This window comes from Hypanus sabinus, chromosome 5 (genome assembly GCF_030144855.1).
Source record: "Hypanus sabinus isolate sHypSab1 chromosome 5, sHypSab1.hap1, whole genome shotgun sequence".
NCBI lineage: Eukaryota > Metazoa > Chordata > Chondrichthyes > Myliobatiformes > Dasyatidae > Hypanus > Hypanus sabinus.
In genome coordinates this window covers 171,164,367-171,183,018 of record NC_082710.1, presented here as the reverse complement: position 1 = coordinate 171,183,018, position 18,652 = coordinate 171,164,367, and the positions used below count along the sequence as shown (strand labels likewise).

General features: G+C 42.8%; 1 protein-coding gene across 2 annotated transcripts in view; it reads right to left on the bottom strand.

Moving 5' to 3' along the window:
* Positions 1-16,215, bottom strand: part of LOC132394580 (apolipoprotein M-like) — a 34,018-nt gene extending 17,803 nt beyond the window's left edge. For both annotated transcript variants that reach the window (XM_059970894.1, XM_059970895.1), the window contains exon 1: positions 16,002-16,215. In XM_059970894.1, coding sequence (XP_059826877.1) covers positions 16,002-16,115 — 114 coding nt within the window. In that variant the 5' untranslated portion in view covers positions 16,116-16,215. The remainder of the gene's footprint in view (positions 1-16,001) is intronic.
* Between the last annotated feature and the right edge of the window lie 2,437 nt (positions 16,216-18,652).

Sequence of the window (18,652 nt, the reverse complement as noted above, 5' to 3'; positions counted from 1 at the left end):
CCAACTTAATTTATGTATAAATTAAATAATACAAAACGAGAGGAATAAAACAGTGAAATTGTGTTCATAGGTTCATTGTCCATTAAGAAATCTAATGGCACAAGGGAAGAAGTTGTTCCTGAAAAGTTGAGTGTGGGTCTTCAGGACTGCATCCATTATCAAAGTCCGCCCACCATCCAGGCTTTGCCCTCTTTTTACTACTACCACTGGGCAGGAGCTACAGAACCCTTAGGTCCCATAACGCCAGGATCAGGAACAGTTATTACCCCACAACTATCAGGCTCCTGAACCAGCGTGGATGACTTGACTCGCCTCAGCTCTGAACCAATTCCACAGCCTACAGACTCACTCTCAATGCTCTGCAACTCATGTTCTCTGTATCATTTATTTATTGTAATTTGCACATTGGTTGGTTGTCAGTCTTTGTTTATGTATAGTTTTTCCATAAATTCTCTATTTATGTTACTGTAAATGCCTGCCACAGGGAAGTGTATAGTGGCATACAGACACTTTGAAGTTTGAGACTTACAGGCTGAAACCTACAAGTACATAATTCATCTAATGGCCACTTCCACCAAATTTCAGAGCTCTGTAGTGTTCTATTTGTCCGGTTCAAATCACTTGTTTATCATCGCACAAACTTGTTCCCATTGAACCAATTTGAAGTCCTCCAAACGTGTTTCCTACCCTTCATTGTACTGAGTAAAAATTAGGTGACATTGGTTGTATTAAGGGATACTCTGCTGTGCTATGAATTTGTTTAAAATTTCCAGTATTCATTTTTTAAAAATTTTCATAAGAGGCAGTTTAGTTTAAATTGGCATTGCGTTCAGCACAGACATGGTGGGCCAAATGGCCGGTTCCTGAGCTGTACTCTTCTACATTCTGCTCACCTTTGTACTGGTGGCAATTTACACAACACCAGTTACCACAATTACACACCCACACATGTGGAAGGAAAACCAGATGGCCACAGGGAGAACATGCAAACTCTACACAGACAGCACCAGAGTTCAGGATCAAAACCAGATCTCTGGATCTGTGGAGCAGCCACTGACTGCGTCCCTATGCTGCCACCAACAGCCAGAAAGCTAGTGGCATCAGTATGGATGAACTCAGTGAATGAGCTTCTACTGCTGTGCGGGGAGAGAAATGTAAAAGTTCACCACTCTCTGGTGAAGAAATGTCTCCTCATTTCAGTCTTAAAGGGAGTACCTTTATGGCTTTCTACCTCTTGTACTCAATACAAAACCATTTTGAGAATATTTGCCAAAATTTGTGAAAGTCTTCTAAAAATTGTCTTGCATGCCATGGTCATTTTGAGCAGAGATTATCATTGATTATTGAATTGCTAACAAAATTAAGGACTTTTTTATGGAAATAAATGATTCCTCTTGCTTATTTATATGTATACAAGGTGTTGGGATAAGCTGTTTCTTGTATCCTAATGGTAGCACTCATTACCTCAAGTGTCTGTTTAACATTGGCCTTTGGTGGTAGGTAAATTGTGTTCAGTATCATGAAGGAGAACACACTTAATCACTAGATGTTCCAGGTTGGAAGAAAAAAGTGTGACAAGACTGCTGCATATGAACACCACAAAGAGTTCATCATGAAACACAGACCCCTACCTTTTACCTTCTCTGAATCAGTATCAAGAAGCCCTTGGGTCTGATCACAGAATCTGGCATGTCTTGAGATAGCCATGTCTCCTTGAAACACAGAATGCATCAATTTCTCATTTCCCTCCAATACAAGAATCTTGTCCTTAGATCCTCAATCTTGTTCTCCAGCAACAGTACATTAATACTGTGTAGAGGAAGTTTCATACTAATCATTTTAGTCTGGCTTAGAGGCCTCTCCTCCTTTCTCTCTTTTGTCCATGATGATGTGCCTTTGTCTGCTTATAGGTTCCGTACCTGCATTCTTGAGAGTGAAGTCCATTGAGTCATTATAGGAAGGATATGGAAGATTTAGAGAGGATGCAGAGAATGCTGTCTGGATTAAAGAGCATGTTATATGAGGTAAGTAAGTGAACTAGGGATCTTGTGTTTGTAGCAAAGGAGGATGAGAAGTGACTTGATAGAGCTGTATAAAAAGATAAGAGGAGGCATAGAGTGGACAGCCAACGCCTTTCACTCAGGGGGCAAAATTTTTAGGTGATTGGAGGAAAGCTTAGGGGGATTGTCAGAGGCAGTTATTTTACACGGAGACTTGTGGGTGCATGGAATACCCTGCCAGGGATGGTGGTAGAGGCAGATTAGGGTCATTTAAGAGACTCAGCTACACACATGGATGAAAGAAAAATGGAAGTAATTTCTCTTTGTACTACTCCACTTTATATTTCTGTAGTTTGCACTATTCTGCTTTGTGCTTTTGACTAATTCATTTATTATTACCATGTGCTCTGTTTACTCTGAGTTTCACATGAGCAAGTCATTTCATTGCACCCTGGTGTACATGACAATTAATTAGTCTAAAACCTTGGTGTAACTAAGTGGTTGCCAACATGAGCCCCCAAGGTGTGTCTTTCTATCTGACACTTTCTATATGCAGATAACAAATTTGCATATAGAGAGGAGGTCTGAAATTGTCCAATTGGTGCAGGAACCACAACCTATCACTCAACATCGAGAAGACAAAAGAAATGATAATTGACTTCAGGAAGCTCAGATGTCCTGAACAAGCCCCACTATTATGAATGGTGAGGTGGTGGAAAGGGTCTCCAGTTTCAAGTTTTTGAGGATGAACATCACTGAGGAGCCTTCTTGGTTCATCAACACAACCTCGACAGTAGGGAAGGCCCAGCAGTGACTATACTAACTGAGGTGCTTAAGGAGAGCTAATCTGCCCCAGAAATTGCTGGCCAACTCTTATTGATGTGCAATAGAGAACATACTGACATATGGAATGACGCTGTGGTACTCTAGCTGCAACAAGACAGATCACAAAGCACTTCAGCGGGCGATTTGGGCAACTCAGCACATCATTAGGACTCAACTACCAGATCTGGACACTATCTACAACTCTCAATACTTGTTCCATCATTAAAGATCCATCCCATCACAGATGCTGTCTGTTTAATCTCCTGCCATCTGGTAGGAGATACAGAAACAGCTTAGCCAAGACAGTGAAACTGAAAAATAGCTTCTTCCCAAGGGATGTTGTGCAGCTAAATAATGCTTGCCAATGGCCTCTGAGAGATATGGACTGTCGAAGTTACTTGTTGCATGTTAATATGAGAATTTTTTAAATTAGGCTGTACCGCATGCATTGTAAATACAAGTTTTGCACGGACTGGAGTAACACAGTAATCTTGTTGTCTTGAGCAATGACAATAAAGTTCTATTCTATTGTCTAGTTTAGGTTCAAACCTTCACACCAATGTGTTACTGTAGGACTGTCACTCAGTACCTTCAATAATGGACTGAAGCTTGGAGAAGGGGTATGGGATGAATGGAGAAACAAAGTTCCCCTAATTGCAATTTCCTTCACCAAGCTCCAACCTCTGCCAACTAGCAGAAGGCACAATCTGCTTCAATTGAGAGTTCTGCTGCCCAGTCCTCGGAGTGAACTGTGACTGCTGCGTGCAAGTGGCATCTCATTCAGGAGGCAGGGAAAACTTGTTTGTGTGGTGCAAGTCCAGTAAAAGTACAAGAGCACTAAATAATCAGTTAAAATAGGGGGCAAAAAGGTGAAACATGAAATACTGTCATTTGGACAGCAAAGAAGTAAACACACATGAGAACGCAAACAGAGTACAGTTTTGTTTCAGTTGTGTGGGACAAAAGCTACAGATCGTGCAATTAATTAAATTCAAGTCCCTGAGTTGTCGGTGATCATAGTTCAGGGGGTTTATATATAGAATAATGGATTTTGGGAGTGAGTTACAGGCTAGATCAGGTTGAGGGAGTCAGGGGGTTTATATATAGAATACTGGATACAGCGAGTGAGTTATGGTCTAGAATCTAATCAAGGGGTTCAGGGGATTTTAAAGGGGATGGTGGAGCCCTGTGAGTGAATTGAAAGCTGGGATCTCTATATAATCCCTCTGAACTCCTTGATTAGATCGCAGACTGAGTATCTATGAATCTACATATGAACCCTCTGACCCACTTTGGCTGGAATCCAACAGTAACACATGCCCAGGGATATATTGTCCATAAGCCATAGTAGGAAGATTAGGCCATTCAGCCCATTCAGTCTGCTCTGCCATTCCTTCATGGCTGATCTCAGATTCCACTCAACCCCATACACCTGCCTTCTTGCCCTATGCTTTGATGCGCTGATTGATCAGGGAACAATCTGCCTTAAATATACCCATGACTTGGCCTCCACTGTAATCTGTGGCAGAGCATTCCACAGATTCACTGCTCCCTGGCTAAAATAATTCTTCCTCAACTCTGTTTTAAAAAGTAAATTCTGAGGCTGTGCCCTCTGGTTCTGGACACCCCCACCATAGGAAATATCTCCTCCACATCCACCCTATCTAGTCCTTTCAACATTCAGTAGCTTTCAATGAGATGTCCACGCATTCTTCTGAATTCCAGTCAGTACAGGCCCCAAGCTGCCAAACGCTCCTCATATGTTAACCCCTTCATTCCCAGAATCATACTTGTGAACATCCTTTGGACGCTCTCCAATGACAACACATCCTTTCTTAGATATTGGGCCCAAAACTGTTGACAGTACTCCAAGTGCGGCCTGACTAGTGTCTTATAAAAGCTCAGCATTATCTCTTTGCTTTTATATTCTGTTCACCTTGAAATATTTTATTTTACTGTACTTCATTGTCACCAAACAATTGATACTAGAGCGTACAATCATCACAGTGATATTTGATTCTGCACTTCGCGCTCCCTGAAGTACAAATTGAAGTAAATATAATAAAAAATTAAATTATAAATCATAATTAGAAAATAGAAAAGGGAAATTAAGGTATTGCAAGTCAGGTCTGGATATTTGGAAGGTACGGCCCGGATCCTGGTCAGGATCCATTCAGCAGTCTTATCACAGTTTGATAAGAAGCTTGTTCCCAAATCTGGCCATATGAATCTTCAAGCTCCTGAACCTTGTCCCGGAGGGAAGAGGGACAAAAAGTGTGTTGGCTGAGTGGGTCATGTCTTTGATTATCCTGACAGCACTGCTCTGACAGCGTGTGGTGTAAAGTGAGTCCAAGGATGGAAGATTGGTTTGTGTGATGTGCTGGGCTGTGGTCATGATCTTCTGCAGCTTCTTCCGGTCTTGGACAGGACAATTTCCATACCAGGTTGTGATGCACCCTAGACGAATACTTTCTACGGTGCATCTATAAATATTAGTGAGGGTTTTAGGAGACAGGCCAAATTTCTTCAGCTTTCTCAGGAAGTAAAGGCGCTGGTGGGCCTTCTTGGCAGTGGACTCTGGTTAGACCAAGTCAGGTCATTTGTGATATTCACCCTAAGGAACTTAAAGCTTTTGACCTGTTCCACCTGCGCACCACCGATGTAGATGGGGTCATGTGGTCCGCTACTCCTTCTGAAGTCAACAACCAATTCCTTTGTCTTGCTGACATTGAGGGATAGGTTATTGTCTTTGCACCATGCCACCAGGTTCTTAATTTCCTCTCTGTACTCAGACTCATCATTACCCAATATACGGCCTACAATTGTGGTGTCATCAGCAAACTTATATATTGAGTTTGATGGAAACTTGGCTACACAATCATGGGTGTACAGTGAGTACAGCAGGGGGCTGAGTACACAGCTTTGTGGGGCACCGGTGCTCAGAGTGATTGTAGAGGAGAGCTTGTCCCCTATCTTTACAGCCTGGGTCCTGTCTGTGAGGAAGTTGAAGATCCAGCTGCAGATCTGAGTGCTGAGACCCAGGTTCCGGAGCTTAGGTATCAGTTTATTTGGAATGATGGTATTAAAGGCAGAGCTGTAGTCAATGAAAAGGAGCCTTACATATGCGTCTTTATTCTTCAGGTGTTCTAAGGAGGAATGTAATGCCAGAAAGATGTCGTCTGCCGTTGACCTGTTGCTCCAGTAGGTAAATTGCAAAGCGTCGAGGTTGACTGGTAGGTTATGGTTGCTATGTGCTATAACCAATTGCTCGAAGCACTTCATAGCAATTGATGACAGAGCCACAAGTTGATGGTCATTCAGGCATGCCATCTTGCTTTTCTTCAGCATCGGGATAATCGTTGCCTTCTTAAAACATGAGGGAATCTTAGACTGAAGCAGGGAGTGGTTGAAGATGTCAGCAAACTCTCCAGCTAGCTCACTTGCACAGGCCTGGAGAACCCGTCCCGGGACGCCATCTGGGCCCGTTGCCTTCCTTGGATTTATCTTCAGGAAGGCTCTTCTACTATCTTTCTTGGAGACGATGAATCTCGATGCCACCAGGTCCGGTTCATCCGGAGGGGCGGGACTCTGCCCTTCTGTACAAAGCTTGCGTAGAATACATTAAGTTCGTCAGGAAGAGAAGCGCTACAGTTATTGCTATTCCCAGCCTTTTCTTTGCACCCAGTGATCTCATTTAGACACTACTGGCATCCCTCTGGTTAGCCTGAGTTTCCAAGTTGGCTTGATATTGCTTCTTGGCACCCTTAATGGCTTTCCGAAGTTCATACCTGGATTCCGTGTAGCGACTGGTATCCCCAGACCTAAAAGCTGCAGCTCTAGCCTTCAAAAGGAACTGGACCTCATAATTCATCCAAGGTTCCTGGTTAGGGAATACCCGGATCATCTTGTGAGACACACAGTCCTCTGTGCATTTCCAGATAGAGTCATTATTTATTTCCAAATAAATGCTAACATTGCATTTCCCTTCTTTACCACAGACTCAACCTGTAATTTAACCTGGGAGTCTTGCACAAGGACTTCTAAGTCCTTCTGCACCTCTGTAAACACTGTTAATGCATTGCTTCCTCAGCAATACCTACCCCTCCACCTATCTTCATATCATCCGCAAACTTTGCCACTAAGCCAACAATTCCATTATCTAAATCTTTGACAAACAATGTGAAAAGCAGCAGTCCCAATACCGACCCCTGGGGAACCCCACTAGTCACTGGCAGCCAACCAGAAAAGGTGTGCTTTATTCCCACTTGCTATCTCCTGTCAGTCAGCCATTCCTCTATCCATGCCAGTATCTTTTCTGTCACGCCATGGAATTTTATTTTGTTAATCAGCCTCATGTGTGACACTTATCAAATGCCTACTGAAAATCAAAGTAAATGTCATCCACCGCCTCTCCTTTGTCCATCATGCTTGTTACTTCCTTGAAGAACTTTAACAGATTAGTCAGGCAAGATTTCCCTTCACAGAAACCATACCGACTTTGACTTATAATTAGTCTCCAAGTACCCTGAAACATCATGCTTAATAATAGACTTCAACACTTTCCCAACCGCTGAGGTTCAGCTAACTGGCCTATAATTTCCTTTCTTTTATCTTCCTCCTTTTCAAAAGGGTGGAGTGACATTTTCAATCGTCCAGTCCTCTGGGACCATGCCATTATCAAGTGATTCTTGAAAGATCATGACCAATGCATCCATTATCTCTTCAGCAACCTCTGTCAGGACTCTGGGATGTAGTCCATCTGGTCCAGGTGACTGAACCACCTTAAGACCTTTGAGTGCCTTGCACCTTTTCCTTTGTAATAGCAATGACACTCACTCCTGCTCCCTGATACTCACGGACCTCTAGCACACTGCTTGTGTCCTCCACAGTGAAAGTCAGATGCAAGGTACCCATTAAGTTCATCTGCCATTTCTTTATCCCTCATTACTACGTCACCAGCATCATTTTCCAGTTCGACTCTTTCCTGCCTTTTACTTCTGAAAAAACTTTTGATGTCCTGCTTTATTTTATTGGCCAGTTTGCCCCCATATTTCATCTTTTCCCTTCTTATTGCTTTTTATTTGCCTTTTATTGGATTTTAAAAGCTTCCCAATCATCCAACTTCCCACTCACTTTTACCACCTTATGCCCTTTCCTTGGCTTTTATTCAGTCCCTAACTTCTCTTTCAGCCATAATTGCCTATACCTGCAATTTGAGAACAACTTCTTCTGTGGGACATATCTATTCTGTACTTGTGAACTATTCCCAGAAACTTTAGCCATCTCTTCAATCCTTCAATCCTCCTGAGCAAGCTCCTCTCTCATACCCTTTATTCCATTGCAATATTGATACATGTGCCTTGTGCTTCTTCCTCTCAAATTGCAGTTTAATTTGATCATATTATGATCATTGTCTCATAACGGTTCCTTTACATTAAGCTCCCTAATCAGATCTGGGTTATTACACAACACCCAATCTAAGGTAGCCTTTCCCTGAGTAGGCTCAAGCACAAGCTGCTCTTAAAATCCATCTCATAGGCAGTTGCCAAATACCCACCTTATAATCCAACACCAACTTGATTTTCCCAATCACTCAGCAGTGTTCCTCCAGCATTGTGTGTGTGTTGCTAGGGAGATCTTAAAGGGAGTTTTGCATCTGTCGTTACTCGGGTGATGGACACAGAGTCCATAGAAGTGAGGCAAAACAGCAGCGAGGTCATGGACCTGATACAGATTACAGACGAAGAGGTCTTTGCTGTCTTGGGGTAAATAAGGGCAGATAAATCCCCTTGGATACTGTGGAAGGCTTGTGCAGAAATTTCAGTGGCCCTAGCAGAAATAGTTAAATCTTTTGGATCAGGTGACAGAAGATTGAGGGATAGCTAATGTTGTTCTGCTATTTAAGAAAGGCTCAAAAATAAACCAGGAAATTATAGGCCAGTGAACTTGACATCAGTAGTGGGAAAGTTATGGAAGGTATTCTACGGGACTGGATATTTGAATAGTTGGATGGTCGTGGACTGATTAGGGATAGTCAGCATGGCTTTGTGCATGGTAGATCATACTTAACCAATCTTATTAGAGTTTTTCAAGGAAATTACCAAGAAAGTTGATGAAGCTGAGGCAGTGGATGTTGTCTATGTTTGACAAAGTCCCTCATGGGAGATTGGTAAAGAAGGTTCAGTTGTTTCTGTGGATGCTGTCTGATGTGCTGAGTTCCTCCAGCATGTTGTGTGTGTTAGTTTGGATTCCCACCAACTGCAGAATCTCTTGTGTTTGTGATGTATATCAATGATCTGGATGATAATGTGGTTAACTGGATCAGCAAATTTGCAGATGACACCAAGGTTGGGGGTATGTGGACAATGAGGAAGACTATCAGAGCTTACAGCAGGATCTGGACCTGTTGGAAAAATTGGCTGAAAAATGGCAGATGGAATTTAATGCAGACAAGTGCAGGGTGTTGCATTTTGGTAGGGTCAACCAGACTAGGATTTGCACAGTAAATGGTAGGGCATTGAAGAGTGTGGTGGAACAAGGCGATCAGGGAATACAGGTCCATAATTAATTGAAAGTGGCATCGCAGATAGATAGGGTCATAAAGAAAACTTTTGTCACATTGATCTTCATAAATCAAAGTACTGAGTACAGGAGATGGGAGTTATTTTGAAGTTGTATAAGACACTGGTGAGGCCTAATTTGGAGAAATGTGTGCAGTTTTGGTCACCCACCTACAGGAAAGATGTAAATAAGATTGAAAGAGTACAGAGGATATTTACAAGGATGTTGCTGGGTCTGCAGGACCTGAGGTATAAGGAAGGATTGAATAGGTTAGGACTTCTTTCCTTGGAACATAGAAAATTGAGGAGTGATTTGATACAGGTACACAAAATTATAAGGGCTTTTTCCACTGAGGTTGGGTTAGACTACAAGTAGAGGTCATGAGTTAAGGGTGAAAGGTGAAAAGGAACAATAGAGGAAGCTTCTTCAGTCAGAGGGTGGTGAGAGTGTGGAATGAGCTGCCAGCACAAATGGTGCATGCAAGCTAGATTTCAACATGGAAGAGGAGTTTGTCTTGGCACATGGTTGGTAGGGGTATAGAGGGCTATAGTCCAGGTGCAGATCAATGGGTGTAGGAAGTTTAAATAGTTTGGCAAAGACTAGATGGGCTGAAGGGCCTATTATTGTTCTATATTTTTCTATAACTCTGTGAATCTAAACCTTTCGCTTAGATTTCAGCCTTTAACCTATGCCTGGGGATCTATTATTCTAAAGAGAAGGCCCTCCCAAGTCTTTTGATTAGATTCTAGCCTGTAACCCAACCATTATTCTGTATATAAACACTGGACTAGGTTCCAGCTTGTAACCGTTATTCTACATATGAACCTTTTGGAACCACAGTGGATTGGATCAGCTGGCAGTTCACGCACACATATGTGGTCTTTTACAGGTAAACCATCTCCAAAATGCTTGATTATCTGATGTTCACGTAACATCCAGTGACATTTTAAAAAACAAAGAAAGGGTCTGTGTTTGGCTGCTCTGTTTATTAGTTACCTATTGAAACTCTGCAAGTTGGACTGAGCGGTAATGCACACAGCCAAAGACCTTGGGACAGACGGTTGATGATTATCCACAAGGGTAACTCAGCTTCAGTGGCAATGTGGGGTTGATAAATTAAAGTGTTCCAGCTTTCTGCCAAGGTAACATCCAAAAGGAACTCACAGTATTTTGCCTAAGTCCCTTTTATCAATGAATCCAGAAGCAGATTTGCAGACAGTGGCATTCCTTTGAAGCTTTTTCACCATTGTAGCCTAGAGTCACTCTGTCGGTGAACATTGATAGTAATGATCAATTTTATTGGAAGGATTTGAAGAATAAACATTCCAGCACACTCTGGAATCTCAAACACAACAGATTCTGCAGCTGCTGGTAATCCAGAGCAATGCAAAATGCTGGAGGAACTTGCTGGGTCAGGCAGCATCTATGGAGGGGAATAAATAGTTGATGTTTCGGGCCGAGACTCTTCATCAGGACTTGGGAATTTCCCCTTCTCTTCAAAGAAATCCCACTCTCCATCTGCAGTAAATTAATTTCCTCAGTTTCTCCTGCACGCCAGTTTATAGCGGGCTTTTAACCCGCCAATTTGAGTGGAATGCACGGTAGTGTGATGGTGCCCTACAGCACCAGCAATCACTGATCGGGGTTTGATTTCACCCCCGGCCCTGATGTCTATAAGGAGTTTGTACCTTCTCCCTCTGACCAGGTGATTCCACCAGGTGCTCTGCTTTCCTCCCATATTCCAAAGACATAGTGAGTTGTGGGCATACTAAGTTGGCACCTTCTGGTCCCCAGCACATCACAAATGATTAATTTAAATTGGTGTGACATATAAAGGTAATCTTGTCCATCTTAACCTCAATTACCCAATTTTGGGGTGTGGGAGGAAACTAGAGCACCTGGAAGAAACCCACGCGGCCACAGGGAGAATGTGGAAGGTCCACACACGGGTGGAGGTCGGGATCGAACCCAGGTCTCCAGCGCTGTGAGACAGTAGCTCTTCCAGATGCACCGCTGGGCAGCATGTGTGTCATCGAGATGGAGATGGTCACTGAATCTCAGAGTGTGCCCAGTGTTCTGCAGCCTGGAATGGTCAGGGGAAGGTGTACTCTCTCCAGACTGCTCGATGACTGCTCTGAGTTATAGGGCACCTAATGCAACACACCTCCCTGCTTCCAGTTCCACATTGTGATATTGATACTGTTCTTCGGAACTCAAGAACGAGGCTTAAATCTTGTAATCATGTTGTCCAAATCTGCTGGTCTCTCTTCTCAGCCACCAGCAAAGGGTCTTGTCAGGGTCTGAACCCTGGGATCTGGTGAAACCACCATTCTCTCAAAGCACAACAGCAGCTTGCACGCATATACACACATACACACACACACACACACACACACACGCGCGCGCACACTGTAGGATCTCAATGGGTCAGGCAGCATCTGTGGAGGGAAGTGGACAGTTGATGTAGCCAGTCTCGACCTGAAATTTTGACTATTCATTTCCCTGCACAGGTACTGCCTGTCCACCGCCCCTCCCCCACCTTTTTTTAGTTCCGGACTGGTAATTGATGATTGGTTTATTGTTGCAACATAGAACAGTATAGGCTCTGGCTTATGATGTTCTGCCAACACTTTAACCTACTCTCAGGTCGATCTAACCCTTTGCACCCACATTGCTCTCCATTTTTCCAACATCCCGCCACTGCCCCTCTCTCCACCTTCTTCACTCTGCAGTTTCTCCTCCCAGTGCTAGCCCTATCCCAACCCTTTTAATTTCTCGACCTCGCTGATCTCCCCTCCCATTTCTGCCCCACTTCACACCTCTTTGTGGACTGTTCCAAAGTAAATCTCTAGCTAGAAGAAGAGGCCACAACATTACGTGAGCTCTTAACATATAAGGAGCATGTGATGTCTCTGGGCTTGTTCTCCATGGTAGTCAGAAGGATGGGTGGGGGTCGGGGGGTGAGGGGAATCCCACTGAAACTTATTGGATATTGAAAGGCCTGGATAGAGTGGAAATAAAGGGGATGTTTTCATTATCAGGAGAGCCTAGGAATTGAGAGCACTGTCTTAGGACATCTGAAGACATCCTAGGACATTTGTCTGAGAACAAAGCAAGGAGGAACCTTTGCATGGTGAATCTGGAATTTATTGCACAAAGGTCAAGTCACGGTGTATTTAAGACAGAGATTGATAGATTCTTGATTTATGAGAGGATTAAGGGTTACTGGGAGAAAGTGGGAGAATGGACTTGGAACTGTACAACACAGTACAGGCCCACATTGCTGTACCGACCTTTTAACCTACTCTAAGTTCAATCTAATCCTTCACTCCCAAGTAGCCATCTATGTTTCTTTCATCCATGTGCTTATCTAAGAGCTTGCTAAATATCCCTCAAGTATCAGACTCTACCACCAACCCTGGCAGTGCTTTCTAAACCCACCATTCTCTGTGTAAAAAACACCTCTGACATACCTTCTGCTCTTTCCTCTAATCACCTTAAAATTCTGCCCTTTCATATTAGTTGTTCTTCCCCTCTCCCCCAGGAAAATGTATCCAGCTGTCCACTTGATCTATACACCTTATCATCTATCAAGTCACCCCTCATCTCCTCCACTCCAAAAAGAAAATCCCTGGCTCACTCAACCTATCCTCATAAGACATGCTCTCCAATCCTGGTAAATCTCTTCTGCGCCCTCTTGAAAGCTTCCACATCCTTTTTATAACGAGTCTACCAGAACTGAGCACAACATTCTGCCTGTTGTCTAATGAAGGTTTTATAGAGCTGCAATGTTAATTCACAGCTCTTGAACTCAATCCTCTCGGCTAATGAAGGGCAACACAATATACGTCTTCTTAACAACCCTATCAGCCTACGTGGCAATTTTGTGGGATCTATGGATGTGGTCTCCAAAAACCCTCTGTTTCCCCACACTGTTAAAGATCCTGCCATTAACCATGCATTCTACTTCCAATTCAACTTTCCAAAGTGAATTGTTGGCAGAATTTCAGATGGTGATGAGAAGGCATACAAGAGCGAGACAGATCAAGAACAATCTTGTACTCAATGTTAGACACAAGAATCGATTGAGGACTTCAGAAATGGTAAAGCAAGGAAACATCCACCAGTTCTAATCTGAAGTGAGCAATTTCAGGTTCCTGCATGACAACATCTCTGAGGATCTAAGCTAGCCCAACATAAAGATGCAGTAACAAAAAAAAAAGGCACTACAGTAGCTATGTTTCATTTGGAGCTTGAAGAGATTTGGTATGCCACCAAACACATTTGCAAATTTCCACAGATGTACTGTAGAGAGCATTCTAAATGGCAATGCACAGGATTGAAATAAACGGCAGAAAGTTGTACACTCAGTCAAATCCATCATTAAGGACCCCCATCACCCAGCACATGCCCTCTTCTCAATACTACCATCAGGGAGGAGGTGCAGGAGCCTGAAGGCACACACTCAACGATTCAGGAACAGCTTCTTCCCTTCTGCCATCAGATATCTGAATGGGCATTGAACCCATGAACACTACCTCACTACCTTTCTTTTTCTCTTTTTGCACTACTTATTCAATTTTACTTTTTAAAATATCTATTTCTTACTGTAATTTACAGTTTTTATTATGTATTGCAAGGTACTGCTGCTGCAGAAAAACAAATTTCATGACAGTGATATTAAACCCAATTCTTCACTCTTTTCCGGGTTAAACTCTATCTGCTGGATCAGATTTTGTTTTGCGCGCCATCCCTACAATCTTTTTAAAATGTAAGTACAGTATATCGAGGGAGTACAGAGCGAAAAGCAGTTGTAGAACACAGAATGTAGTGCAACAGTTTTCCGAGAACGTGCAGTGCAGGCAGCAAGGAGGACTGAGAGATCTTTATGGTAAAGAGTTCCGTTCAATCGTCTGATCACAGCGGAATGGCAGTTTCCCCTGAGCTTACTGGTACACATTTTGAACATTCTAGCATCAATAGTCTTTTCTGTCTCCATAAGAACAGCTTGCATATGTATAGCTTCTTGAATGCAGCAAGCGCATTTTCAAATACCATTTAGGATGTGTTAGGGAAAGTGTCCAAAAACTTATGCAAAGAGGTGGACTGTAGTAAGAACTCAGAGCAAAAGAAATAGGAGTAGACCATTTGGTCCCTCATATCTGCTCTGTTATTTAGGAAATATCTGGGTAATCTCCAACTTCAGTACAACTTTCTCTATCAAATTCGATATCCCTTCCTTTGTTTGATGTCTAAAAACCTGTCCCTTTTCACTATATTTAGTGGTTGAGCCTCGACAGTCACCATGAGAAGGCTAAAAAAATCACTGGAAAAATTTGTTCTCCTCCCTGGCCCTAAATCGCCATCCGCTTATTTTCAGACTGTGACTCCCCTGATATTTTCCCTCCCAAGGAAAATATCAACTCTGCTGCTATGCTGTCAAGTCCCATTAAAATTTTAAATGTTTCATTTGAAAAGCTGTCATTGATTCATACTGTACAGAAACCGGCTATTCAGCCCAACTCACCCATGCTGACAAAGCTGCTCACATAAGCTTGTCTTATTTGCCTGTATTTGGCCTGTATCCCGCTAAACCTTTCCTATTCATGTATTTAAATGTGTCTTAAATGTTATTGTACCCACCTCAATTACTTTGGCAGCTCATTCTGTCCTCTGTATGAAGAAGTTGCCCCTCAAATTCCTTTTAAATTTCCTCCCTCTCACTTTAAACCTATGCCCACTAGTTTTAGGTCCCCATTCCCTGAGATAAACACTGTGTGCATTCACCCATTCTATGCCCCTCATGATTCTGTAAAGTCACCCCCCTTGGTCTCCTACATTCCAAGGAATAAAGTCCTAGCCTGCTGAACTTCTACTTATAACTCAAACCCTCGGGTCCTGGCAACAGTCTTGCAAATCTTCGTTGTGCTCTTTCCAGCTTAATGTGGTACAACCATCTTAAATGAGAGGAACAGACACAAAATGCTGGAGAACCTCAGCAGGCCAGGCAGCAGCTATGGAAAAGAGTACAGTCAACATTTTGGCCTGAGACCCTTCGGAGACCCATTGATGGATCTTGGTCTGAAACATTAACTGTTTTCTTTTCCATAGATGCTGCCTGGCCTGCAGAGTTCCTCCAGCATTTTGCGTGTGTTGCTTAGATTTGCAGCATCTGCAGATTTTCTCTTATTTGTGATTAAGTGCAAGAATTTGTCTTTACTTTCCTTGTAACCACACTGTATGTTCCCCATTTCACTCAACTGCAGTTCTCTTTCTCCCTATTAGTAAGACGTGTTGAAACATGGTATTGGCTACAGAGGGGATTAAAACTCTTACTTCTTCTTAAAAGACCACTATGAATTGAGAAGACTTGTTTCCATTCAAATTACGCACACATTTACCAGCAAGACAGCATCAAGCACACAAGGAGCATTCACTTCACCTTCCTTGGGTGAAAGTGGGGGAATGAGGAGTGAATTCATGAAAATAGCCGAGAATCCATCATCAAAACCCTTGTCAATTGGAACCCAATCTCACATTCCAGCAGTTAATAACACAAGCCAATAGCCACGTGGCTGCTTTGTGGTCTAAGAGAAGACCTGTTCTTTTCCTTACCTGGGTCTTGTTGAGGCTTCCAGCAGTCACCTTGTCATTGTAGTCACAGTTCCAGAAGACTTGCATTGTTAGACCGAAGAGATACAACAACCATGACCATAGTCGTTGGTACATGGCTGCAAAAAATCCTTCTTCCCCAAATCAGGAATGTCTGAACAAATCCCAAGCATTCAGCTGTCAGAGAGAAATGTCGAGTGTTGAAAACTCTGGAGGGGGATTACGTAACAGCATTGCAATTATTAACTGCATTTCCCAATAAGTTTGAACCTTGGAATAAGATGGGGGTTGGTGGTTGAAGCAGGAGATAATGTTACACAGAACATTAAGAAAATCTTCCGTCATATTTATGTTGCCATTTCCTGAGTTATGTCTTTCATAGTTTACATGCTGTTCTTCACTTCTTTGGAGATAAATGGGGGGAAGCTACTTTTATTTGCTGAAAGCAACATTATGCGAATGGTAGCAAAGGAGCTTATGGTAGCAAAGGAGCTTATGGAATATTGTAGCAAGAAGTGTTTGGTGAGACTAGGCTTGTTTTCCTTTGTCGGAGGCAATGTTTCCTCTAATTTGTAATGACCAGTGTGCCCAAAAGTCTTGTGCTATGCAGTGTTTTGCCCAGAGACAACAATATGTGCTCACTGAATAATTTCTTCAATAAAAACAGTTTAAATAAGCCAGTTCTAAAATCTGCAGACAAATCATCACAAACTCCATGTTGTCGATACTGTCCCCATCAGAAACCGGTAAAGGAATGAGATTGTGTACAAGCATGAAATATTCTTAACATGTCAACGAGGTATATGGTGACAACCTTTTGTGTGTGGTTTAAATTCCTTTGTGCGCTGGTAGCAGAAATGTGTGCGCACACACGTGGATACCTTCGAGGAAATATTGGTTGGAGGAGGCTGAGGGAGAACCCAACAGAGATGTACAGATTTATGAAGAATGTAGTAAGAAATGTCTCTTCATAAAGGAAACATTTTTAATCAAAGGTAATGTTGCAGCTCTATAAAATTCTGGTTTGATCATCCTTCAGAATCAGAATTGGGTTTGTTATCACAGATAAACGTCGTGAAATGTGTTGTTCTGCAGCAGCGTTACAGTCAAATACATAAAAGATTACTGTAATTACAATAATAAATAAACAGTGCAAAACGAGAGCGAAGTACTGACAGGTCAGAAATCTGACGGCATGTGGAGAAGAAGCTGTTCCCAAGATGTTGACTGTGGGTCTTCAGGCTGCTGCACCTCCTCTCTGATGGCAGTACTGTGAAAATGGCATGTCCTGGTTGGTGAAGATGCTGCCTTCATAGTGGAGGCACCACCTTTTGAAGATGTCCTTGGTACTGGGGAATATTGTGTTCAGTTCTGGTCACCCCATTATTGGAAGTTTTATATAGGGTGCAGAGGAGATTTACCAGAATGCTACCAGAGAACATGTCAAGAAAGCTTGAGTGGCTTTCCTCTTTGGAGTAAAGGAGCATGAGAGGTGACTTGATAGAGGTATGCGAGATTACGAGAGGCACAGATAGAGTGGACAGCTGGTGGTTTTCTTCCCTAGGGCATCAATAGCTAATACTGCAGGACATGCTTTGAAGGTGATTGGAAGAAAGTATATAGGTGGATATCAGAATAGTTTTTTCACTCTTAGTGCCTGGAATACATTGCCAGGGGATACATTAGGAACATTTAAGAGACTCTTAGAGAGGCACAAGGAAGAAAGAAAAATGGAGGGCGATGTGGGAGGGAAGGGTTAGACTGATCTTGGAGTAGGCTAGAAGGTCAGCACAACATCGGGGGCAAAGGCCTGTACTGTAACATTCTCTATTCAAAGGTCAGAGGCATGGTCGGGTTCGAGAAGATCTGAGGAAGAATATCTCCCCCGCAGAGAGTAGCTGGAATCTGCCTGAAGAGGTGGTGGATGAAGAGTGTCTCTCAACATTTAACGGGTTTGTGAGTGATCACTTGGTTGCCAAGGCATTTTAGGCTACTGGAATAGGAATAGATCAGGGGTTCCCAATCTGGGGTCCAAGGACCCCTCAGTTAATGGTAGGGCTCTATGGCATTAAAAAAGGTTGGGAATCCCTGGTACTTGCTAGTTGGCAAGGATAGGTTGGGCTGAAGCACCTGGTTTTGTGCAGTATGACTGCGACTGTAGAAATCCATCTCTAGCCAGATACATAATCAGGCTTAAGGTCTTAAGATCTTAAGACATAGGAGCAGAATTAGGCCATTCAGCCCATCAAATCTTCTTTGCCATTGCATCATAGCAGATTTATTATCTCTCTCAACCTCATTCTCCTGCCTTTTCTCCATAACCTTTACTGACTTACTGCCCGTTGCATCTGCTGGCACTTTGGGCAGCCATGAAGTTTCTCCATCTCTGTTTGCTCTTGTCCAGGTGGTGTTCAGGGCTTCCTTCACTGTGCTAGCAGCTTCTCAATTTTCACTACTGTCAGCCATGCAAGTCCCAGGTGGAGACTCAGGAGTATCGTTACACCCAGATGTAGAAGGATTCTTCATTGTTGTTTCTATAACAGTTTTGTTTGACCAGTCAGGGTTGTTAGTTCTGAGATGAACCCCTGAACATGGAGCACTGGTGGACCACTCTTACTCTGGCCTCAAGACTTGAACTTGTTTGGCATGGGTGA